At 41.8% G+C, this 26,360-nt stretch overlaps 1 protein-coding gene across 1 annotated transcript in view; it reads left to right on the forward strand.

The window, feature by feature from the left end:
• Positions 1-5,746: 5,746 nt before the first annotated feature.
• LOC148675659 (prostaglandin F2 receptor negative regulator-like) overlaps positions 5,747-26,360 on the forward strand; it is a 31,196-nt gene continuing 10,582 nt past the window's right edge. The window contains exons 1-5 of the mRNA XM_088644634.1: positions 5,747-6,166; positions 10,497-10,862; positions 12,393-12,812; positions 13,667-14,053; positions 24,164-24,586. Coding sequence (XP_088500760.1) covers positions 6,124-6,166; positions 10,497-10,862; positions 12,393-12,812; positions 13,667-14,053; positions 24,164-24,586 — 1,639 coding nt within the window. The 5' untranslated portion in view covers positions 5,747-6,123. The remainder of the gene's footprint in view (positions 6,167-10,496; positions 10,863-12,392; positions 12,813-13,666; positions 14,054-24,163; positions 24,587-26,360) is intronic.

Consider the following 26,360-nt stretch of genomic DNA (forward strand, 5'->3'; position numbering starts at 1 on the left):
ACGCATGGCTGCATCTGGACCTGGCACCTCTTTTACAATGATGTAACTAACGGTGGCCGCAGCAGGAAGGATTCAGACATCCCCGACAAACATGGAGATTATGTAGAAGCAAATGCTGCCGTATGTATTGGGTGGTGCTTCCCCATATGCCACGGCAATGACCCGAAGCAAACAAGGAAGGCAATCAAAGAGCTCATCATGAGAACAAGGTGGGAAATCTTACACTGGCCAAGTCCATCTCTCTGCAAGCCTGAAGAAATCAATTCGAATCAGAACGCCCCGAGAACAGGCAAGAGCACAAAGTAGCAGCAGCACAGGCTTGGCAACAGATTTCAAATGGTCTTGCTGAGTTCAAAGGGCTACAGACTTCATGCAGTTATTGTCTCAAAGGGATCTGCAATTAAAAACGCACACTCTGAAATTTACTTCAAGTGAATGTGGGTTACTGAAAGAGAGGACAGGGAGATAGCAACGTTTGATGAAATCTGCCCTTGAAGGGCTTCATTCCACCGAGGTTAATGTGAAATATATTTAAACCTGTTTATCCTGCCTTCCCCCTTCTTAGCTTCTATCCCTCTGTTATGAGAAAGCCGCTCTCTGGGGGCTGAGGCGAGCTGAGGCCTGTCCTGATGGGAGGACTGGGAGCAGACTGCAGTCTTCTCCTAGCAGGCTGCTGGTCCACTGAAGGGTTGTTACAGGCCAGGCTTGAGGAAAAAACACATATAAAGACAGGGAGACCATGCAAACTCCACACAGACAGACTGTTACGCACCTCCACTACAGTGCCACTTCATCCTGCCTCAATAAACAAGTCAAACTTCCATTAAGAGACACAAAACCTGAAAGACAGGAAACGTAGGCTTAAGTGCTTTATCACAAGCATTCATGCCAGGAAATGGAGGTTAAGTGGTTAGGTGATTTTTTTCTACATTCATTAAGTTTCTCAACTATCAAATAAAGTAAGCTGTGAACATTTTAGCAATGCTTTTATTCCATGTAACAGCACAGTTTGCTTCTCCAAAAACTCATTATTAGTAGCAATAGCTCCCATAAGCAATAAAGCATCTAAAACCAACATGTGACAAAAGAAAACAGGTCTCCTAATTAACAATCCCTTAAAGCTCACAGGTATATTTTTTTTAGTGCCACAAGGGAAGAATCAGAAGGAAGGTCAATGCCGCAGACTCAGACTGGAAAGCTCACTGGCTGGGAGCTTATCGGGACTGGCGTCACGTCAGATAAAAATAGAAACAGTGCCAGGCACTGCATTAAGAACACGTTTAACCTTTCACCACCGCTTCCACAATCTTGAGTAAAAATAATTCATCAAGCAATTTTCCAAGGCTCATAAAGGTTAGGACCATGACTTGCTCCTCAATGATTTGACTTCAGATGTCACCGTGCCTGTCAAAACATTCTTCCTTGAGCAAAAAAGAAACTGTGCAGGGATTCCACAATAATTCTTTGTTTGTCATTTTGATATTGTTTTTAATGTACCACAAAGGAATGTTTAAAAAAATTAGGGGATAACAGAAAAATGCCTTGTAACCTAGACTAAAAGAACAAGAGGTCTGATTCTGTTAAATATAAGGTCAAAGAAAATAATAATTACAACTAAACGCGAAGACCAACGATATGGAAACAAGGTAATAGAGGACAGTTAGGATTTAGAAATGGTAAGTCTTGCTTCAGTAACTTGTTAAAACAAGCAAAAAATTATGAACATACTCACAGCATGAGATATTTAGCTTTTTAGCATGCTTTAGACAGCATTCCTCATTAAAGACACACTGTATTCTCAAATTGACATGCTTTTACTGCTTATACGTCAAATATTGTACAGGTACAGGTATCACGTGGTAAATGATGAGATTCTAGAGTACTACTGGAGAACCAGGGCAACAACTCTTTAATATACATCCTGCTATTTACAGTACCAGTTCACATTATAGCTTGCCTTCCACTTGAGGTATTACTCCTCACCCTGAGACATCTGATAAGTTATCATTAAGCGGTACTTTCCCACTAGAATAATGCAAACCACAGCTGAACGCACCAAACCTGGGACTAGAATAGACTTCCTTAGCAAAGGCTTCATGAGGGTTATGGTGCTTATAATCAGAAAAAAGAAACATTCTTTTCCAATCCAAGCTCGACTGCCCCACCACTAGCACTTCAGTAAATTAATGAATAATCTAACACCTAAGGTGTCGCTCCACAGATGCACTTCTGGGGGACCTGGAGACTTGTAAAAAGGGATTTGCTTTCTAATGGTTCCCTGTTTTCCTGCTTGGTGTGGGTGCCTGGGTGGGGAGCCACTGCGGGGCAGCTTGTGCAGCAGTAAAGACCCCTGAGGGGCTGTTGAGCTTTGGTAAACTGGGGTCTCTCAGCTAACATCGCCCCCAGCTGGTCTGGGGGAACATGGCGAGATGTTTGCTGCTGAATGTGCATGGACGTTCTCGATTTCTGCTTTTCCCAAGTTAAATTTTGCTTCATTATTAGCTGCCCAACAAACCATGGGCTTGTTTCACTTAGACCTTGTTCTTGTAGTTATCATGTATCCTAGAAAGAAACACTATCCCTTCACAAACAAAATATTAGTTTTGCTACACAATACAAAGAGATACAACAGGGACATCCTAAGTGCAATACAGTTTGCTGAGTATCTTTCGGCACAATGCGATGCTCAGCTGTCATATCTCAAAGCAGAGCTGTGTTTGAAGTTGCTCTGGCTTTCTTCCCATTACTGTAGTAGCAAGACGTATTATCTTGAGCCTTTTTGAACTGATTCATAATTAATAGCAGTATATTTTTTTCTGAGCCTGTAAACAAGAAAGAATACTCCATCATTTCACATGTGAAGGCAATCATCCCACACACCAGATGAGGTGGAGGAGTGAGAAAATGCCTCCCGGTTGAATTATGGGAGAGCTGTAGGGAAACCTCACTCAAGCCTCAGATCAGAGCACCAAAATTAACACCCCAACTCTTGGAAAGTGACATTTAATGAACATGTCAGGACCTCGATTTAACATCTCACCCAACAGACAGCCCCTCCGTGGGGCACAAGTTTAAAAACTCAGGTCCAGATTCAAGAGCACCAACCAAGATTTCCCTGTACAATAGGTCTCCCTTCCTGACCCATCCTTGCTTAAATAAAATGGCTGTTTTAATTAAAAGCGCTGTTTTTACTACTGCTCTCCATGATATCCTCCTCTCTTAGAAAGTCGTACTAAGTTCTTTTACTTTTCACTATCTACACAGTGCTCTTGGGACACGACGATTTCACTTTTATGTTGAGGACAAAAATATTACCTTGGCATTGATGGGGACATGGACTTAGAAGCCTTTAAAATTATTCTTATAACATTAAGTTTTGGACACATTATAACTTCCTACAATCAAATTTGAAGAAGTATACAGATTTCTTGGAAGGCATTTGGCATTTGGTAGGTAAATTGAAAGATTTCAATTCACAACTGCTTCATAATGCTGAGATTAAATCCAATAGCCAAACTGGAAATATGGGTTTTATATATGTATATATGGCAGATTTTGGAAATTAATACTTTTCTTAATATGTGTTTTACATAATTCCAACCTGATATTGTTGTGGTTTTTATTTTAAGCATTTATATGATGGGTGGATCTACTGTAAGATTGTATTGAAAACTGCCCTGAATCAAATTCAGATGCTTCTACACATAAACATACTACAAAGTTTTTGATACGTCAAAATACAATCAAAACTCTAGGCTCCCAAAGAACATATGGCATTTAACTTTTGCCCAAATAATAGAAAGAGCTGATTAATATTTTCAAGGAGTTCGTTAACATGCAGTACAGCTATGTTACACATTTGAGCATTTACAGTAATTCAAATTACTGGCAAGCACGCAATAAAAAACATCTTAGAAATTCTGCAGACATTTTGGGTTTTATACACACATGGAAAAGTTGAAGTTAATCAAAAGGAGCATTAAGAATTAAAGGTTAAACACTTATACATGACGTTCTGATATGTGTATACTTATTTAATATTTCAAACATCCCTATTGTTTATAAATCTTTATAAAATCTCAAGATCCAACTAAATGGTAGCATAATTATCTGTGCAGTTATGCTTCACATTTAAGATTTTCAGAATAATAAAGTATAGATGTAGTTCAGGTGGGTAGCTGCATCAGCATGTGTAAGACCCAGTAGTCACTGCAGATAGTAAACGTAAACTACATCTATAGTTGCAATGGAACAAGTAAAGGTTTATTCCATGCTGAAAAGAGAAGAAAGGAAACACAACCAAAAGAAGAACCCACACCAGAAACGTTGTGTTTCCTTTCTTCTCTTTTCAGCACGGATTGAACCTATTTACTTGTTCCTTTGCAACTATAGATGTAGTTTACATTTACTATCTGCAGTGACTACTGGGTCCTCACCAAACACAGATGTCCCGGCTCAAAATGAAATATTGCCATGTTCACTTTCACATGACCCACACGAACAGGATATATATTTCAAAAACCCAGATTAGGATGAAAGGTTTGAAAAAGTTAAAATGAAAAAGTATATAGTTTTCAGTGTATATGTATTCAACAGTGCATGTATTTGTGTCTCACAGTATTACTAAAGATAATGGAGCCATGTTGGGCTTCAGAAATAAAACCAGACTTACAATCTCAGGGATAAAATGTAATGCTCTCTAAAAACCGTTTTAAAGCCCTTGTGCTTTTATTTGATATGCTACGAGTCTGTTATGCTTAAATCAGAATTAGACGTTTCTTCAGCCGAACAACGCCTGATATTATTAGATTTAATCCACTTTGGTGCTGCTCTATGCATGGGTGGTCTAGTGACTCGTCCATGATTTTAATCCGAAATTGCATTCGGTTTTAATATAATGTTTCATACAGCGAGGAAAGAAAAATCAACAGCGACCCATCCAAAACACTTCCTGAGCTGGGGACAAACACCTCGTCGAGATTTTTAAATAAGATGCACGTAGATTTTCTTATAAGAAAAAACAACGGAAGCAGTTTCATTAGAACACAGTACGACACCTCCCTCACCAGGAACATGTAATTTTCTGAAAATGGATGAATGAATCTCATTTAGTTTTCGAATGTATTTTAACCCCAGTACGTAAATGCTTTGTTTTCAGAGGTTTCCTGTAAGGATAATTATTGCATTTGTCGTTTCCCACAAACACAAGAGGAAAATGCAGCGCCTTTAAGCTCAGTGTTGTTAACTCCACACAGCGTAACATCATTATTCAATACAGCCGTATCTCGGGACACCTCTAACCTTTTCACGGAAAAGCTACTTTCAAGTTAATTTATAGCGCTAGGCTGTTGTTATGAGGTTGCGTTTGAAGTCCTACTAGTCATTTTCTTTGATATCACTATATCTGCAGGGGGTTATTTCAAAACACTACTCCATTCCCAGTGAAAAACAGAAAAAGTCAGGCCCTTTTATGAGCCGGAATCTGGGCTTTGTACATGATTAATGATAAACAAGTCTATTGTGCTCAGATAATTTTGGGCTCCATGAATATATTTCCTATAATTGAACCTCAAGCCATCAGAAACTTTTAAAAATCCCTATGTCTGACATCGGTCTGACATTTCTAATGTCATGATACTGTAGATATGCTCTGAAATGTTCAGAGGCGAGTTAAATACATGGGCGAGACTGCCATTCAGGGACTGCTGTTCCGCCTTGGTTACAGACCTGAGCTCCACTTCCACATATCCCGGATTGAGCAACAGCAGCTACCTGTAGCGGTTAAAAGATCAAGTTGCAAAGTTTCTTTCCCAAGTCGCGGGAGGGGGGGGGGGGGAGAGATCAACTTCCGGATCCACTTCAGTCCCTCCCGGCACCAAACTGGCGAGAGACGGATTGAAAATGAATCCCAGAACTGAAACTGTTCGCGGCCGAACGGACTTATTCCACGTGTTGGTTTGAGCGAAAACGAGAACTGATTTCGTTTAAGGACTGGACTTCTGCTGGCAGAAAGTTGGGGGGCTTTTGCGGAGTTACCGGCAGGTTTTCGGGAAGACCCCGGGGATTCCTGCGGGCTGCTGAGGTGACAAAGGGAGCAGAAGCCGGGGACGCGCCTCTGCAGGGATGGAGCTGCTCTGCCGGCTGCTCGCCTTCTGCTTGACTTGCGGTAGGATTTCTGATCCCGGCGTTTCCAGTTCCCACTCCTGGGAAGGTTGCAATCTGCGGGAAAAGTTATGTGCTCAGTGATATGATTTGTTTCCCTTTTTGCCAGCGATCTTATTGAACGATTGAGGTCGGGCTTGAGCCAAGTGCCTTGAGTTTGATTTCAGCGTGAAATCTTTGCATTAAGATACGCCGCCTCGTTCTTGGCGGCACGGCTTTGAATTGTGTGCCTTTGATTGGATTTGTAGCCCGTAAAAGTGATTTCTCTGTATCTGAATTCTAACTCCAGAGGGAAAAAATTTAGTTTTTCACCTGTTTTCAAACCGGCGGAAAGCGAGTTTTAACCGAGAATGTTTTATTTCATTATATGGGGTCACCTTTGCTATTTTTGCATTGTTTTGCGTGTAAGGTTGGTTTAAAACGGTGTTTCCTTTTTTTACACTGATTACTTTGTTTAGATTACACTGTTTCTTTCATACCCGCAGAGATAAAATACTATATCTGAGAAACAATACAATCCATTGTTATACACGTTTTCTAGACACATTAAAAGGCAATGAGCTGAAAGTAATATGTAATAATATAGTTTTTTTTATCGTTTGTGGTCGAGTATTGAATCGGACTTAGGCTGGGTGATAGGCTTAGTTACTTACACCCAGGAGTTACGTAAAGCGACAAATTGACTGAGTCATGTCCTGCTCTTGGGGAGCCTGAGAATCAGAATCAGGTGTTGGCATACCGATGGAGAAGTCTGGTGAAAACTAAAATTTGTGCATCAGAAGGGCTTTTTTTCTCCGTTGCTGTGCGTTCTCATTGCAATTCGTCAGTACATCTGTATTGTCGTTTTGAGTCATTATTACATTTGTTTGCAGAATTGTATCATGTTTGACATCATTTGTAGGAGATTCCTAACGACCTAATCTTCGTCTTGTCACATCCCGTTATTAGTGTCACAGCTAGTGATTCATTATGGAGCTGTAGAGATCCGCTCCTCCCTGTAACGTCATTTCATGGGGAAAAGACGTTGGGAAATTGACAAACGATCTCACTGGCGCTTTTCCCTGGGAATTTAAACTTAATTTCAGCTAGTCTGCAGAATTAAAACAAAACTCAGTTGGCAATTATATACTTATATTTTACATCTTTGTATGATTTACATATTAGTGGTAGTGCATGCGGATAAAGGGTTTATTCTTATATTTTTTCTAGAGATCTGGACCTAAATACGTTTGCTAACCATATGTGATTGTGTCTTCGCATATGTCTGCCCATTCTGCATAATTCTTTAGTTTATTTTGCATTTTTATGTTCTCCATATTCATACTTAATTTACCCGTTTATGGGTTTTTCGGCTTTTTAAAGCTTGGCGCCCTTTTTTGCACGCCGGTGCTTCGCACTTTGGTGAAGTACTGTACAAGCCTCATTTCCCTGCTGCTGCTGGCCGAGGCGACCCTGCAAGTCGCGGTGACTTCTCTGGGGGTTTAGGTACCTTCCGTCCGTGCCAGAGCTTAAAATAGGGAAGTGTAACGTGAGCTGTCTGATACTTGTGTCCATGTTTCATTCAGATGAGGCTAAAAGCATATTTAAGAGAACCACATTAAAGGAAGTTTTGGTTAGCAATAAACAATTTGTATGCGCTTTTACTGTGCATCCTCTCCCCTGAAATCTCTGAAAATCTGCAAAGCTTTCTCTGCAGAAAATAGGAACATACCAGAATGCAATTTGTATGCAGCTGCTACGTTTTCTGCCTGACAGCTCCTTAGCAAGATGGCTGAGATGGACTAAGTGCTTTTTGTGTAAATTGGACACACCTTTCAAAATATTTCAACCAATGTCTTATTTATACCGGAACTCAAAAATGTATAAAACTCGAAGCCTTTGTTCACAAATACGTTGTGAACAAGTGAAAATCTTATTTTTACTGATCAGTTTGGACAGCTTTTAAAATGATGTGTTTTAATAGACTGCAAGCCTCAAGTCACTTATTGTCCCTTTCATGCTGCTTGGTTTAAAAAAAAGCTTCAAATCTTTTGGTTTAAAAGCTTTTGTGCTATTTTAAAATGCTTCTTCAGACTCTTTACAGTATTGTAGCATTCATTCCCTACACACCTTGGTAAAAATGTTTGCTTTCACTGTATAGTAGACTGTGTTCTGTTACGCAGTCGCGTTTATTCTCATATCTTGGGATTTTGAGAGATCCGAGGGCACTCAGAAAGAACAAGTACTCTGAGTGTTATTATTTTTAACAAAGTTTGCTGCGTTATTCACCACGTGTGATTGTTGTTCAATAGTTTTTTAGATTAATTCATTTGAAAACCAGTTAAAATCCATAGTATGTTTGTAAAAGTGTGACCCACCTATTTATAGCACTTTAGGCACATGCAGATGTACGAGGATTACGTTCAGTACTAATGCTTTAAATTTGGTAAATCAGTTATGCATGTTTCAAGTCAGGTCTTTTTGTTAATGATAAAAAAACAGTTTAAACTCTATGTGAAATCAGCTTCTGTTTCCAAACTTTTTAAAAGCCCTAAAACAATACTTTCTAACAGGCATACATGATGAATTTTATGTAATATAGGCTCGTTGATTTTATATTGATTATTTATAGGACATACAAAAACATAAATCTAAATTCAGATGATTGTTTTGTTTGAGGTTGTAGGCTGCGGCTGTTTAAAAATATATAATGGCAGAGATTGTTCCTGAATCCAGCGAGTCTCAAGTTCCAGTTCTGCGCCTTCTTTTTTGTTGTTTGCTTTTATCTGTTCAGACAAGCCCTTTTTCTTTTTCTTCCCACGTCTCGCTCAAGATGTGTTTCAACCAGTTCAGTCTGTTTCTTCACTTGTCCTTCCCATGCGTCAAGCTAATAGTTTTAACTTAACGACGCAGAAACCCCCTTTTTCAGAACCGTCATTTGTCGTCTCACCAGAAGACCTCTGGAGAGTAGTTGTGTTTCTTCTCCGAGTTCAGTTACTAATGTCTCTTAACATTTTTGGTCCCAGTCAGCCCGGATCAATAAAACGCATTTCTGAGTTGTTTTTTTTTCTCAGTGTGGCCCAAGCAGGAAGTTCTCATGCTGCACCAAATGGATTATGGGATAACCCTGTGGTGCCTTTTTATAAAAAAGAAACTCATCTTACTATTGTCAAGCAAAATGAGGTTCCATTAAAAAGGGGTATTTATGTGCTGTATGCAAGAGTGGAGCCCATTCTAAATAACTAATTCTCCAGTCCAGCCATCTTTTTATTTTAAATCCGTGTCTGATGAAGATTGCAACACACTGTGCAGACATTAGCAACTTTTTTTCTACCATTTTATTATTAAATTCTTGGAAATTGTATTTTTATATATTTATATCCACTATCCAGCTCAGCTTTGGGTATTTTTTTTTTACTGACACACTTTGTGGCCACCCTCTGCCTTGGGGGTTAAAGAGATTTGCTTCCCTGCCAGACTCCTGCATAAACCCTCACCCCCCTCCCCACTTCACAACATAGTTCAAACATTGTATATCAGACCGCAAACTTGACACTAGAGACAAAAGCTCCAGCTGTGAACGGAAGAGAGATATTGGTCTGGATTCTTACACAATCTTTGTAAGGTGACCTGAAGGAGTTCTGGACTCCTTCTCTGGTTTTCACAGTGAACTGTGAGGCTGAAACCGCACTGCTCTAAAAAGAGTAGTGTCTCAGCGTGTTTCACTGTAGGATTGCCTGCAGGAACCTGTTCAGTTCGGATTTGAATGATTCAGAGCAATATTTAATATGTGCAAAATAATGTATCTTTGGTTATGCAACATCCTTCACACTACATGATGGGCATTTCAAAGAAAACCGAGAAACTTAAAATTATTCAAGACAAGCACTCCCAACCCCGACCCTGAAGAGCCACAAGCCAGCAGGTTTTAGAGATAATTGCTGAATCCTTAAATGACAGCCCATTAATTTCATAATGCCAGTCATTTAATTTTCTAAAGACTTTTCTATATATGTTATGGTTTCTGAAGACATCGAATGGGGTTAAACTGATCCAGGTGATTTGTTCAGGTGAGTAATGTAGAGAACATCTGGGAAAAAAGTGGAATACCCTCCGGTCCTCAAAGACTAGAGTTTCATTGATTTAACAAATTACCTGCTCAGTCACCGACTTGGACGTCATACCAGTCTTGAGAAACAGCAGTGTGTGTGGCGACATGGATTTTGAAATGGATTTGAGCCCCTGGCGTTGGGGACCCTGATTTAAGATAAATGTACAAGTCTGAGGTGAAGGTGTCTTGCTCTGTGAGAGCGTGACTTGATTAATGCAACTCTTGTTCCCGTGTTTCTGTGCAGCGCTCTGCTTGGGGCGAACGGTGAAGGTGCCTGCAGGCCCCCTGGTCAGAGTGGAAGGGACAGAGGTCTCCATCCCCTGTGAGGTGCAGGACTACGAAGGCCCTAGAGAGCAGGACTTCGACTGGCGAGTGATCCGGGGGGACAGGTCTGTTCAGCTCATCTCCACGTTGGACTCATCCTTCACGGACAGCTCCTTCAGGAGCCGAGTCAGTAGCAGAGAGGTCACCATAGACCGGACCAGTGAAAACTCGGTCAGTCTCAGGATTAGAAACGTCAAGCCAAGCGACAGCGCAGCGTATGACTGCTTAACACCCAGCACTGATTCCCAGCTGAGCGGAAACTACAATGCGACTGTGCGACTAATAGGTAGGTTCGGCTGTACGGTCGCTGTTGGGTGTCATCGAGATGCCCTTCAGTCTCGTTTTCTGAGAACACATTCCGAAATAGTCTTGTAGTTGCGTATATAGAAAATGTGTGGATAAAAGGTTTGTGCTATTCTTATGATTCATGTTTATTTCACGAACGTCGCCTTTTGCAAGCAGTTGTTGCAATAGCAGCTGGTTGTGTTTCGTCTCGGATGTAGGCTAAACCGCCATAGATATACAAGCCGCTCCAGTTTAAAAAGGCTTATGTTGCATGTACAGAGAGAGAGTGTGCGTGACTGTGCGGACGTAGCTGATGTTTGAAAGAACATGATTGCAACCGGGGCTCCTTCAGCCTTGTCTTCATACACTGGATGCTTTAGCATGTCTGTCATCAGCGTCTGTAGTGGTGATCAGAGCTCAAAGCCTGTGAATCCTGACCTTGCAATGAAAGGGGGCCCATCACCCCTTACTAAGCGAGCAGTCAGAGAGTAGAAATGTGGTACGTGCACAGAAATTTGTATGTAAAGAAAGTTACAGTTCTCAGATTAGATTGAATTCTGAAACCGTATCGTTCTAAATTTTCTAAATAAAATATGGTCAAATCATTGCAAGCAGACGTCTTATGGCCGTCATCGTTTAGTTCTTTCACTTGGCATGCTGCGCGAGTCCAGCCTCAGTAGTGTTTCGAAAGCGTTTATTCTGCTCAGAGTCGGGGCAGATTGTGTGTGATTTCTAGGTAGATCTCTGATGGGAGGCAAAAAAAGCCTGTAAACCTTGGGATTTCCGTTGAGGGACTTTTCTGTCGAGGATATTTTAAGTTGACAAATCTAGTAGAAAATACCTCCAAAACGCCCAGCATTGGGAAATGAACTTAAAATGACAGTGAAGTCAAGTTAAAGGACTGGAACTAATGACCTCCTTTTAGAAGTCCACAATCATTGTTCCATTACTTAGGGAGAACTCCTTCATCCAAAATAAGGCGGAAATCCAGCTTAATTGAGTTAGTCTCAATTCAGCTAAAGTATTATGTTCTCACAAAGTCGCTTGCTGACAGGTGTGATCCTACTAAGAAAGAATTTCTTTTAAGTTTACAAGATCTCCGGAGAAGGTCAGCTGCAGCACTAGGAGCTGTAAATGACAAGCTTTCCCATATTTGGAAAGTTTGTTTTTGAAGGGCATGGAAGAATGCGTGCGCTTCCTGGCACACAGCACGGATCCCCTTCAGATGGAACAGCAGATGCCGTAATTAATGTGTGGGAGATAATGAGGCAGGCACTTTGGCCTGCTCTCCTCTTGATGTGCTCTGTGGCAGGCTGGAGGCAGGGGAGATGGAGAGCCCATCAAAGACGTGATCAGGGAACTTGGGGGCAGAAACATGATTTCTTATCGCATGCTGTATTTCACAGGGTCATTACTAATGTCAAAAAATGTGAGTTGCCAGGAAAACGGGCACTGTTGACAGAAACAAATGGGCTGTCAGCGATTGGCTAACTCAGAGCACAAACCCATTTTTCTGCTTTTTTTTTTGCAGTAATTCCAGACAGCCTTGTGGTAACCCCTCTTAACAACTCAAGCCAGGTTTCAGAGAGAGTATCAGAAGGCAGGTCCTTCGAACTGCACTGCAGAGCCTCGGTGGACTTTGTGGAGCACACCTTCCTCTCCGTCAGCTGGGCGGTCAAGAGAGGCCCCTCTACAGAGAAGATCCTCACTTACGGTCCGGGCGGAGTCGTGAGAGCCGAAAGCAGTTATCGCCAGCGCTACGCGGATGGAGGTTTGCGTCTAGACCTGCCCGGAGATGGAGTGTATAGCCTGATAGTCTCCCACGCGGTGCCCTCTGATGAAGGCCTGTACGTGTGCTCTGCTGCTGAGTGGGCAAGAGATGATGGGGATACCTGGACGAGCATTCAGGAGAAGCAGACTGAGCTGAAGGACGTGAAGGTGGCTCCAATAGGTGAGTTACACTCCCTATTTCTTTTAACACTTACAGTGTCCGATTTTATGTATGTGTTTGGTGGGTATTTAAATAAAGGTCAGAATGACTCCTGAGACGTTCTCTACCAACGTGTATGAGGGCCTGAGCTGGGTGTCATTAACAATCAGTGCGCCTCTTTCCTCCCACAGCTACGGAGGACAATGCTGTGTTCGTTTGTTCAGAAGTCTTTGCAGACAATGTTTTCTGCAACCGTTGAGCGCAGAGTTAAGCATGAATCGGATTGCAGTCGGCAACAAGTCAAACAAAATAAGCCTTCTAGGATACACAATAAGCATTGATTGAGTCATTCTGGAAAAGCCATGAAATAAACCCATATTTCAGGTTCAGTCTGCAACAGTTAATCTACCAGTAGATGCTTTTTGTAAGACAGGTCATCTGAATATTTGACTTGTTCTTGTGCTGTGCTCAGCTGCAAGCCTCCTCCGAAACAACTGCCTGTGTTTGAGCAGTAGTTGCCTAGGATTTTCCTGCCAGGTCATGTCCTCCCTGCTGCAGGTTTGTTAATTAAAATTCTGGAATATGACCCCAGAGTACATAAATGCAAGATATAGCTGCTGGTAGAATTACCTCTGCTGCCGAAAAAATCAGCCCCTCTCAGGAACAAAGAATTGCATACTGAAATGTTTCAAAACATTTGTGAAATAAAGCCTTAAAGGATGTTCTGTTTTACAACTGGATGTGTTCATGTAGCCAGTGTTGTGGGCATTATGGGTGAATCAGTTTTGACCTGTATCTTGTGTGTTGATGTTGTTGGGCTCTTTTGCTGTTTAAGTTCGTTCACTGTGCCCCTTTCTGCCTTCTGTTTTTCTCAGCGCAGTCTTTCCGGGTTTCGGCCGAGCACAATGCCAGCCTCAGCGTGGGCGAGGCCCTCAGCCTGGCCTGCAGGGTGGCAGCCGACAGCTACGACCTGCTCGGGCTGGAGGTCGCGTGGTACGTGGGCTCTGCTCCTGGCGCCGGGCTGGACGGCGCCCAGCTGCTGGCCCACATGAGCCGCGACTCGGTCACGAACGGGACCGCCGCCGCCAGCCTCAGCCGCGTCAGCTGGGACACGTTCCGGCTGGTCATCCGCGACGTGGGCCGCGCGGACTCGGGGCACTACTTCTGCGTGGCGGCCGCCTGGGTGCAGCACGCCGGCGGGCAGTGGTACAGAGCGGCCGAGAGCAGCTCCAGCGCGGTGCAGGTGGCGGTGGCGCCGGAGGGTGAGTGATGTCACTCGTGCGCGAGTCTGCGCTCCCGCCCCACAGCTCCTTGGCCTGGGGTTCGATTCCCCAGTGGAATCGGAATGCTTTTCACTGGCTTCTTCTGTAACTTCCCGTCTTCCAAGCACGAGGCTGGTCTGGATTAAAGGTCCCTGTGAGTGTGGGCATCATGCCCAGGGTGCAGTCACGCCTCCTGCTTCCCTCAGCTCCCTGGGAATAAGCACTGAAGGAATAAGGCTTTCCAGTGATGGATGGCTGTATTTCCTTGCGGACCGGGATATAGGCCTGGCGTTTGCTTTCTGAAGCCTGCTGGTTTTCTTTGTTTTTAAGGCCGGCACATGAAATCGGATCTTTGTACAAACAATTATCTAAAGTCGAATAGCGCTTTCATTTTGCGTGTATCTCCTATCTCTCTATTTTAACGTACATTGCTTAAAAACATTGTGTTAGGAAACCAGGCGGGAACTATCCCGAAACCTGTCCATTATCCTCCTAAGTTTTCAGTTTTCTTTTATTAGTTTATGGTGGTTTACTCTCTAGAAACACATTATTATTTGAAAACAATTGTAACAATTGCTGTAACTAAGGCATTGTAGAACTTGTTCCCCATGTTTCTGTGTAGTGATTAAGTTATGATCCTCTTCTTACTGTAGTTGCAGTTCAGCCATTTTATCTCACTAGAGTGCTGCACAGGGTACTGACAGGACACGAGTTATGTGGAACTGGAAGATTAGTTTGCTTTTATCTGTCTCGTTGCTCTCCGCTTCTCCTGCACAGTAATAGGCACAGAATTATTGCCATCCAGGATATGGGAACCCAGATTTTTTATTTTTGATCAAGTTTGAATTCAATGCAATATAAAATAGTCCATGACATGTTTAAAAAGTTACACATTATATTTCATCATGCAAAGGGACAAGTAAAGGTTTATTCCATGCTGAAAAGAGAAGAAAAGCAACACAAGGAGCTGTACGGCCCCACGGCCGAAACATTTTGTTCCTTTTCTTCTCTTTTCAGGAAGGAATAAAATTTTACTTGTTCCTTTGCAGCCTACGCATGCTGACGCAGCTCCCCACTTGAACTACTTATATTTAATCATGTCTACCATCAGCAATATCAAGAAGAAAAATAAAATCCTGCCTTTCCTTTCCAAATAAGTTGGCAGCACTACAGCATTGTCACATTGAAGAAGGGAAACTACAGAATTTAAGTGGAGCTGACCTCCAGGAGTGAGCAGACAGCAGCATCGTGCGACATCAGTGTTTTGCCGTGTGCCAGTTGAAATCGCAGTTGTCAATGCCTGATTCTCTCACTGTCCTAAATCATTAACTAGGTTAAATATTAATTTCAAATCTAATGTGGGGTAAACATAAACAAGAAGCTTCATTTTAAATCTTTCCTAAGATACAAAATTATCCTAGAGGGAGCTTGGGTCAAAGGTTTTTCAGTCTTAGCTTGTAACGACATATCTCTCTGATCTAATTCAGATTGCTCTGTATTAATTACTTTGTCTTTTTGCTTGATTAATACTGTGATTGAGGAATAATCCACCTACATACAGTCCTTCCTGACCACAGCGCATAAATTCAAACATCCACCCATAATTCCCACAGAGTAGCAGTGTACTATGAAAAGTACAAATGAGTTCTATGAAAAGCCTTTTCTTCCACAAAGATCGAAGAATGGAGTTTATTTAAGAGTAAAGGGCACATATTTGGTTTTCGGTTTGTGGTTTCAGTTTGAGGGACAGGATATTGTGTGTTCGGGTGAAATTTTGTTTGCTAAACAAACAAGAGCATGGGAGGAATAGTGCAAGGTTTCATTTTAATCAGAAGGGAAGGAGACCAGATTATGAATGTGTGGGAGATAATGCGACAGGCTGTCCTGCTTGATGTTGCCTTTTGCAAGCTTGAAGCAACACCGGGACGTGGCGCATGAGAAGAAACATGCAGATTTCTGTTCACATCCTGTCTCTCATGGAGACATCCCGAATGTAAAAAATGTGAGTTACCAAGGAGTGTCAAAAAAACAAATGGACAGTCAAGTCGTGGAAACATAAGTGTTGTTTCTCTTTTATTTTAAGCAATTACAGAAGGCCTAATAGTAACACTCCTGAAAACCTCAAGGCAAGTTTGTGAGAAAGTATCCCCAGGGAGTTTCTTTTTCTTTGCATTTCACAGCCTGTGTAGATTTTGTGGAGGACACCTCTTCTGTCTGCTGTGCTGTTGGAAGAGAATCTCCACTGTGAAGGTCCAGACGTATGGTTCAGGCAGAGTTGTGAAAAGTACTTCTAGCCATGTGACAAATGTGAGGGATTTCATCCCTTCAGCCCATTTTACTCTTTTGGGTCTCTGTCCCACATGCTAGATACAAGACTAAATTCCCCAAGTTTGAAGTAAGCTCAATAGGAATGCAGGATTTAAGAGTAACTTGCATACACACCGGTAGAATGTGCCAAACCCAGGATCCCAGGACTTTAAGGCAACAGTACTGTGCATGTTATACAGTTTGAAAGTCAAACACACTGTGAGTGTAGTGATCAATTATTGATATTATGCCCAGCTTCCCCGAGACGGGCTCACCCAACCTGTCACGCATCCTTTTTCGAGTGAGTAGTATTTCATCAAAGACCCCCCTCAGACAGCTTTTCCATCTCTAATGAACTGCTTTTGGTTCTGTGGGACCTGGGGGGTTGTCAGGTATTCTGTGTGCTGTAGTTTAAATAATGACAAAATTCATATTATTCAATTTATATAGTGCTAAACAAGTGTGGCATCCCTCGTAAAAGGATTTTAAATGGTCGGTTTAAAAAAAGTTTCCTCGGATCAAAGTTCTCCTTGCCAGTTGCTGTCCTTTCTTCTGTAGAAGGACAGATCTTACCTCTCTGATTGATTGTGAGGACGGAATTTGTTCCAGTTTCCTTTCTGTATCTTGGGAAGCAGTTTAGGACTCTGCGTGTGGGGTTCTAATGTAATAGAAGAGCTTCTTAATCCTGCTTTAACCCTTACCAGATGTCTTGCACTTTACTTGCATTCATTTTTTCTGTCATTTATGCATTTTTAATCTATTTTATAGAAATGGTTTATATGTAGTTCAAACAGATTTTTTTCTATATGTATAGCCAGTGTCTGGTTATAAGCCTAAATTAGCAGCATTGTGAATGGCTCAGTTTTATTAGGGAGTTTGCCTTTGCTAAAATAAAATGTGTTCCTTGTGCACAACTAGACCTTGTTAAAATTAGCAATTTTGACTTGCAGAGCATGGAGACACGAATATACTGTGTGTATATATACAACAGACGACTGAGACAGCAGTTTGGCTTTGTGTCATGAGTACTTTACACCATTTCAACTAAAAGGGATGATTCTGTACGATTACTATTCGAATGGCTTGTATAGAGAGAAAACACGACCCCTTGTAAAGATACAAATATTGGTTATTAACTGATGTCGGAGGATCTGTGGAGAAAACTGCTGCAGGACAGATAACCAATGAGAAGTCCATACAGTCTTAATATGTTTCAGATGTTTCATGGCTGCAAAGTTAATGGGAAGTTATAAAAGGAAACGGTCGTTTTAGGATGGCGCCGACTAGGGCAGCCACGGTTTTTTGGTCTCGTGGAAAGTTATTAGATTTTATACATTTACACAATAGTCGGTTTCTGAACAAATACAAAAGAAAGCTGCTGGGAGCATTAACTTCAGAACCTCATTTGACAAAGTCAGTCAAAACCAGAACAAGTCCAGACCTTCAGTTGTGCAGCTCAATTATGTGTGCTCTGATCAGTTGAAATGTGCGCTAAGAGAAAGTGTTAGTTCACAACAAAAAGAAACTTTCTGTATATTCCTGCAACTTGCATCTGCAAAGATGTTTGACACATACTCATTTATTCTTTTTGTTGCCACATTTGAAACATCATTTCTGAGGGGAAAAAAAAGATTTGTAAGGTTTGATTTGTGCCAGTACGATGAAACAAAAACAAAATGACTTTTCTTTCAAGTGAATCAAAGCAGGAGGTTTGAGTAACGTTTAGGTTATAAGAGGAACTGTTGAATTCCTCATTCAGTTTTTTTTAAATTAGTGATAATTTTGCATTGTGTATTTTAAACTCATCAAATAGGCAGATCTCTGTTCTGTTTAAAAATGAATAACTATTACACAGTTGTACAGCTCAGGATGGCTAATGCGTTGTCATCTTTGAATCCTATCTTGATGAATACTTCATTAATAATGTGATCTTTTAGTACTAGAGTTTTCAATGGTCTTTTTAAGTATGTGTATATCACATAGAAATTAAATCCTAATAAGTTGTTTTTTTCTTTCAAGGCCCTGCCTCTCATCTTCGTGATTTCTCCACTGCCCTCAGCTCTCGTCTTTCTTCGCCTCGTCTTTAGGAATGAAAGGGAGAGTACAGAGTACAGACAATAACTTCTAGCCCAGAGGGAGTGGTGGCCTTCACTTTTATCTCTTGCGGTTGTACACGCTAACGCATGGCATTGAAAGGAGGCGCGCGTTCTCTGCAGAGGGCTCAGAAAGGCAGATCTCTAAAAGGCCTTTAGAGCACTGTGCAGAATAACTGGTGCAGAATAACTCAGACCAATATTAGGGTTTGTCTTGGTGAAGTTTTAAAAGGTACAAGTGAGTGACAGTAATTACTTGGTAAAACCTGTGTTCTTCTCTAAAGCTTAGAAATGGCCGTTCCTGCTTTAATGGCGTTTTCTCATTCATCGCCTTGCCTCTGAGGAGGCGTGTCAGTCACGTGATCTTAACTTTCTTATATGTGTTTTAAGGGGCTGGCAGAATCTTAACCATATGGATCCTTATTGTTTTACACACGGAAGTGTTTTAAAAGGAGAAACTGGAAACCGGCATTCAGACAATTATTAACAGTTGTGATTACAATGTGATCTCATTGTTAATAAAAACTATAATGATAGAGTTACCTGGGTTCCTTTCAGAATAAGAAAGCTTATTCATTACTGTCAAAGCTTTTTGCTTGATCCTGAATTTTATGCATAGGCCCAGGTTCAGCTTCCACTGCTTTCAGTTTAGAGAAGGAAGTCAGGTGTCTCACCAGAGAGTAAGAGAGCTAACTGACCAAAGTCTGCTTCTTGTGTACTAAGATGGTTTTACAGCCAATCACTTGTGAGGCAGTCCCCCCCGCCTGGGGTTGTCATAGTGACAGGCCTCCTGTTGGCGGACAGTCGAGAAGACACTCTAAGCCACTTCCCAACCGACTTGTGACTTTGCCCCTGCAAAACTCTCTGCCCATTGAGGAATCACTAACCAGATGGCTTTAAGGAATCTGTTCTCCCATTGTTTCTTGTCTGCTCTGGCTAAATTCTGCTGCAGTAAATGTAGAATTGCTACGTCACAATCCACTTTTGTATACTAGAATAGCCCCCAACTCACAACTTTTTATCTAGGGAAATGAACTTTTATGTAGTGCCCAGAGACTCTTGTCTAGCAAATACTGTACATTTGATCCATGTTTCTAGTTCTGTAGTTCTGCAGTGCAGGAACATGAGACGTGAGCAGAGAGGTCCTGATACAAGTACCTAGCTAGCTCTTATACCTTCTGAATGCTGTTTCACTTCTCATTGAAGTGACTGGGGTTGAAGGTTTGATGGATATCCAGTATGTAAACATATAATTCAGTTGTATTAGTAAATAGTTTATCATTGAATCTTTTTGAGTAACCTAATGAGCATGGACTCCCGCAGAAAAGAAGGAGTCTGGCTGGGACTTGAGTTCCTAAAGTGTCCTTTAGATGCTGAAATACTAGTTCAGATTAAATCTTTTCCTAAGAAATGTTTTTGAGGTGGCTTGTGTTGCCATTGTGTGTGTAATCAGATATGCTTTTGTGACATTGTTTGGATTCATGAAGGTTAGCAAAAGCCTTTACTCATATTTGATAATGTTTATTTACAAAACGATCTTATTAGAACAGAGTTTTCAGTGAGATCCACCATAAATCCTAAAACATAAAGGTGTTCCTGGTAGAAATATATAATGGTGTATAGCTCTTTTTTTATTTTAGTTAGTTTGTAGTTGAAGTATGAGAGAAATTGTTTGATGAACACTTTCATTTCAAGATTGATCATGGCACATAATACATTTTGTTTATAGGTGCTCTTCAAGGGTTGTAGATTTAAGAAAGCAATGTACATTCACCTGAGATGAACAGGTATTCTAAAATGATCAACATGAAAGATGTTAATCAAGTATCTTTTAATATAATACAGTGCTGTTTATAATTTGGATGTCTATTAATCTCTCATCTCTTTCCCAAGAAGTCAACTTGTGTACTACACCTAACTGATACAACCAAGTAAAAAATAAAATCACTGTCAATAACTTTGAGGAGTTTGTTTTTGCCAACTCAAATAGGGATTGATCCATAGAGAGTGACCTTTTCTGCTGTTTAGTGGGGTTTTTTTCTGGCAGTTAGCATCTGGGGTTTTTAAATCTCTGGTAAGATCTCAAAGCTTTTTTTTCCCTAACTCTTTCTTGTTTTCATGCTGGCAAATAATTATGCCTTCAGACTCTTTATAGCCGTATCCATACTGAGAACACTGAGCTTTAGTACCTAAAATGATGTGTTGTTATGTGTTCGACGTAGTGATGTGCACGCTGGATTTTACACTTCCCCTTATCTCTCGAAGGGAAAGTTATTCCAAAAACAAAGCAAAGAGCAGAATTGACAGATTAGTGTACATCTGGGTGTGGCGACGCCTACCTACCGAGTTTCAGTTCAAACAGTCTCGGGTTTCTGAGACTGCAGTAGCTGGTATTTCCAGAACAAAATGACTGTGGGTGTTATCTGAAGTGCTAGCTGGGGGGGAGATAAGATCTCTGGATGTCTCGGGGGTAATCTGATCAGATAAGTAGCCCCCATCTGACTAGAGATATTGCCTTTGACAAGGTATCGGGAAATCTGAGGCTGGAATGCTCCCAGATCTGATCAGCCCAGCTCAATTGACCAGCCCTGTATTTAAAGAGGCTTTTGTAGCACAAAACAGGGATAGTGTAGCAGGAGAGAAGCAAAGAAGATAAGAGAGAGTGAGCTTTGGCACTGCGCATGATCTCCACCACATGGATTCTTCATTGGCAAAGCCCGTCCGCTGAGGGGACCTGACGGGACTCCGTTTAATCTAGGGAGAGGAGAAATACATGATTTCCCTTTTTAAATCTGCTAGGCAACAGTTGTCATTACGTATGTACTTATATATTCTTTTATAGGAACCTAAGGTTGTCTACTTTTTAGCATAGTTTAGATTGTGGACTTTTACTAATCCTTATTTATTTAATAAATGACAGTGTTATTTTTCAGTATAAATACACAGTATGCGTCAACCTCTGAGTGTGTTAGGTTTGTTGTTCAGAGTAACTGAAAGGGTAGGACTGGATGAAGTGTTCTGGGCTCTGGAGCTCCAGCTGAACACACTCTGTTCTGTGATTCTATAATGTGAACACAGACTGGACATATTAATGCGTGCTTTGTCCTTTTTTTTCTAATTAAACAAATTTTAATTTTCTACTTTTTTTCCACTGTTTAATAATGATAGTGCCTTTGGAAACCCAAGAACATCATTTTCACCATTACATGGTGTGCAGTGTCCCAGTATGTGTGTACAGTTTTTAAGAAACAGTATTCCGGCAGGGCGTGTTTTCTTGGATGGGTTCCTCAATGCAGTAGGAAAGAGGAGAGGAAACTCTGCTTTCTGCAGCCAGTGCATGGCCTGTAGGCTTAAGGGTGTTCTGAGATTATCGGTTTTCTCATCTCTTCTTTATCATTGGCTTTAGGATCTCATCCCAGGGAGATGGCTGCAATAGTTACCATGTGGATTAACGTATTCTCAGCAGAGACAGAGCATTGTGTAGAATGAAGATAGATATGCCTCAGCTGAACCAACATTTACAAGTTATACTAACATTGCACTGGGGAAAGTATTTCTTAAAATTGCAATGTTATTCCTAAATTGAGATAAGACTATATGCTTAATGTAACCCTTGCAAATTGTCCTAGAAATGAAAATATATGAATATGTGAAAATAAATATTAAAAACAGCAGTTAAATCTGATTCTTTAATATTCTACAGTAATTTTCATAGAGAATATCTTAATGTGCGGATAACTTTTCCTCAAATCAGCTTCAAGAGACAAAGATATGTTGCTTGTGCTACAGGGCTGTTATGAAGATATTTGGAACCACTGATCCCTTCATGGACTCCCTCCCATCATGCACATGTATTCAGGTTAAGACTATGTGAGGGTAATCACACCTTTCTTATTTTTGTCATACTAGCCTGTTTCCATATAGATAGTAAGATGGTGCCACTTATCCACAGAGGGTTATCTGAGGAATAAGCTAAACTTTAAATGCTTTAGCTTCAGCTAATGCTGGGTAAAGTACATTCAGGAATTCACATAAAACCAGATTGTTTTAGTACTGTAATGAAACCTTTTGTCTTGGGGGGGCTCTCAGGTTTTTGGGCAGACAGGAGTTAGATGTGCTTCCCTAACCCTGTGGAATTACAGAGAGGAAGAAACTCAAGATTACCAGAGAACTGCACAGTCCTGCAGCAACAACACAGGACGTCCTAAAGAGACTCCTACATCTTGTGTTTTGGCATTAGAAAATTGTTTATCTTTCCATTTGTTTGTATTTTAGACTGTCCTTAAATATACATTTTGCTTTCCAGCATTAAATATTTGAATATTGCTTCCTGTTATGATGCATTTAATGGTTACTTTGCTTGAGTTTCTGTAAATTTAAGTTTATAGTTCCTAAACTTTTCTTCACATTACAATGCATAGCCACATATTCAGGAAAAAGGTGACATGAGCCATGAAAATTAAAAAAAAAAAAAGTTGTTCTGTGGTTTTGTTGCAGCCAGGTACAATGACTAACAAATAGGATAGAGCGCTCTCTCCTTCCTGTAGAGGCAAGGGCCGTCCGTACAGAAAGCAGTTCAAGGGTGGTGCAACGCTGGGGCCCTGAGATCAGGTTTGGACTTGGGGCCCCGAATTCGCACGGGTTTCCTCCCACAGTCCAAAGACATGCTTGCAGGCTGATCTGGCGTCCTGTCCAGGGTGAGGCCGCCTTGCGCCCGTTCCTTCCCCTGTAACACAGCATTGCATTGCATTAACACAGCATTGCACCGCATTGGTTAAAGCGGTTCAGAAACGGGTGGGCGGATTTCATACTGAGCTTGTTTCTGCATTTCCCTTTTGCCAGCACTGGTGATTTATTTTTGTTTACCAGTGTAGGAGGGAGGTGTAGATTTAATACCGCAGCGATCAGGCGGACCGGGGGCCTGGTGCTCACGCTGGTCTGGCGGGTGTGTCCTGAACAAGGGGCTCTGCAGCGGTCCGCGCCGGCGGGAGGCGAGTGGGTGTGCCGCCTGCTGCCTGCTGTTGAGCCGCGGCTCCGTGGGCGGCTGGGGGGCGGCTTGGCAGCAGTCGTGCCAGCGCAGCAGCAGGAGGAGGGGGCGGCGAGCGGAGGGGTGAATGCTCATTTAAAGCCATGCGGTAACCCCGGGCGCTTCGGGCTGCTTTTCACCCACAGCATGGCAGTCTTGAAAAAGGCAACAACAATACTGCCGTTTTTGGAACCCTTGGAGAAAAAAAAAACAAAGCCCCCGACAGCATGAAACAGTACCTAAAACTCCAAAAATTATCTCTGAAAAATAAACAGCCCAGGCAACGGTGAAAGAGAGACTGAGAGCAGGCGGTGTGGTCAAGGCCCCGGGCTCGGAGCTGGGAGCTTGTCCTGCTCCTCGGCCCGCGAGGGCAGTGTTCGCTCGGGTTGCTCCAGCAAAATGCCCTGTGTTGTGAACGGGTGCAGCGTAAGCAAGTGTCAGCCGTGGAAATGAATCGTGATCTTCAGTGCCTCTTGGAAACGCTGGGTGCTCTACTGGTCTGGACTCATCCGAATGGAAAATGCCTTTGGAAGTGGAGCAGAATGTGCCAGGTTACCGTGTCTGCAGTGTGTATTTTTGTTTTGTAAACGTGGACTTGTACTTCGTGTACTTGTGCATTATTCTTCATGAGTCGTATGTTAAGGACAATATCGAACCTTGTTTTTGTTGGTTTCTCACCCACAGAACCCTCATACAGTGTGATCCTTAAGCCTGTCCTCAGCGCTGCGTTCTCGGATGAGCCCACAGAGCTGGAGTGCACAGTTACAGACGTCGAGAGAGCCAGCGGAGTCCACATGACCGTCGCCTGGTATTTCGAGCAAGTGCTGCCTTCGGACGCGCCATCTGACACCAGCATGATCGCCTTGGTGGACGAAAACTGGGACCTCCAGGCTGGGGACAAATACGAAGACCGCGTGAAGGCAGGTCTCATAGTTCTCAGCAAGGTGAAGCCGGACACGTTCAAACTGCAGATCCTCTCCACACGGGACACGGACAGGGGGAGGTATTTCTGCACAGTAACGGCATGGTCGCAGACGGGACAGGGCGGCTGGACGAAGCGCAAGGCCGTGGAGTCCGGTCGAGTCCGAGTGACCTGGACACAGGAAAGTAAGTGCTCTGGGGGTTTCTGAAGGGCGGCTGAAGAAATCGGAGCTTCCCGAGAGACAGCTCAGCTTTAATGGGTCTTGTTTTTCAAGTACTTGCTATAATAGAATGACCAGTTTATAAAAGCTAAAGATTAGAAGAACATTTTGGAGTGCAGGAGAGTTGCTCAGCTGGTATTTCTAAGGAAAAAGCTTTGCTTCATTTGAGACCTTTCCACTGTGCCTGTGCGGCTTTATAAATAAAAGGTATTATACTGGGAATCTCCTTGTGAGCAACTCCACTTATGCATGCCTGTTCTAGAGGTGATTAACTCCTAACAGAGCAGATCATAGCTTCAGTCTTCAGTAATGTATTATTTAGACAGTGATAAACTAATCCCAGAATGAGTAGGTGTGCAACCCACTATCATATTAAAACCTACATAATTACTTAAAACTGTAATCAGAGAACCTCAGCCTTCACTTCTCATGCTGTCTACTAATGTTTCCTTTAATATAAACCCATTAAAAAGAAATATTTTTTCAATACTTATATATTAAATTGAGAGTTATTAGGATTTATAGAAGGATAATTGTCAAAGTAGAACAAGCACTGCTGGTTTAATATATAAGGAACAAATGTGTATTGATATTTATATTCGCTCAGGTTATAAGAAATGGCAGGTAATTCAGTTTGCAGCAGACATCTCCAAAGCTGGTGTATGGACTGGCGAGGCTTGTCTAACCCCATTATTGCTTACAAGCAAAGTGAAGCAACCAGGAAATTGAGAAAATATGCTCAGGTCCTAGTGCTGCAGCACACCTAGCCTGGGCTGGTCATGTTTTTGTCATTAATATCTGAAACTAGTTTTATTTTGTTATCCTTGTTTGTTTTCCCCTGATGTAATAGGTGTCACAACAGTATGGTGAAAAACATACGATGTACAATGTCTGAGTTTGCTTTAACAAATTAGTTCTTAGTTTCTTGCATACATTATGTTAATTATTACAATATTATTCCCCTTACCTGTGGAGCTCCTGAAAGTGAACATAGTAGAAATGAGATATTGAGGAATGATATCCAAAACTAAGATATTTTATGACTTTTGGGAGCAGATCAAGTGCATTTTATCGTTGTGAACATTTATTCCCATCGTTGTCGACTCCTCGGTTGAATGTAGCTCATAATATCCCTTTGTCGGCGAGTGGACACGCATGGCGCGGGTGAAAGAGAGGCAGTCAGAGTCCTGGACTGCTCTGGCCATGGTGTCAGGACAGCAGGCCGCGGGTCAGACAGTTTCTGCTGTCGGCTCGTATTTTTCTGCCAGAAAAACCTTTTTAGTTCTCTCATCCACTTGGTGGCTGCCAGCATTTTGTTTTTGAGGAAGTTAATGAAATTCTTTCATAGACTACGTTAGTGTATAACTGGTTCTTCAAAAAACTTTCTCTGATCTTTGTGTTTGTAAGATGAAGTGGATTTGTTTTTTTTTTAAATGTCATTTTTTAAAGACAGTTCCACTACCTTTAGCAAATACTTATTACATACCTTTACATTTTGTTCAAACATATCACGTTTTATAAATGACAGATTAATTCACTTTATAGATCTCGGAGCCCTTCATTTTTTATCATGTCCCAGCTGCGTGAAGCCACCGCACTCCTGCTGGACTCAAGGGCAGCTGTATCAGCAATGAAACGCTGACCGATTCGCAGGGCAGCAGTTTATTATAATCCCGCTCACTTGATGTAGTGTTGCTCTTTCAGCTTCCAGGGTCTTAGAAGGGGGTTTTATTTTACGA

The sequence above is a fragment of the Lepisosteus platostomus genome, chromosome 2, assembly GCF_059453375.1.
Source record: "Lepisosteus platostomus isolate fLepPlt1 chromosome 2, fLepPlt1.hap1, whole genome shotgun sequence".
Lineage (NCBI taxonomy): Eukaryota > Metazoa > Chordata > Actinopteri > Semionotiformes > Lepisosteidae > Lepisosteus > Lepisosteus platostomus.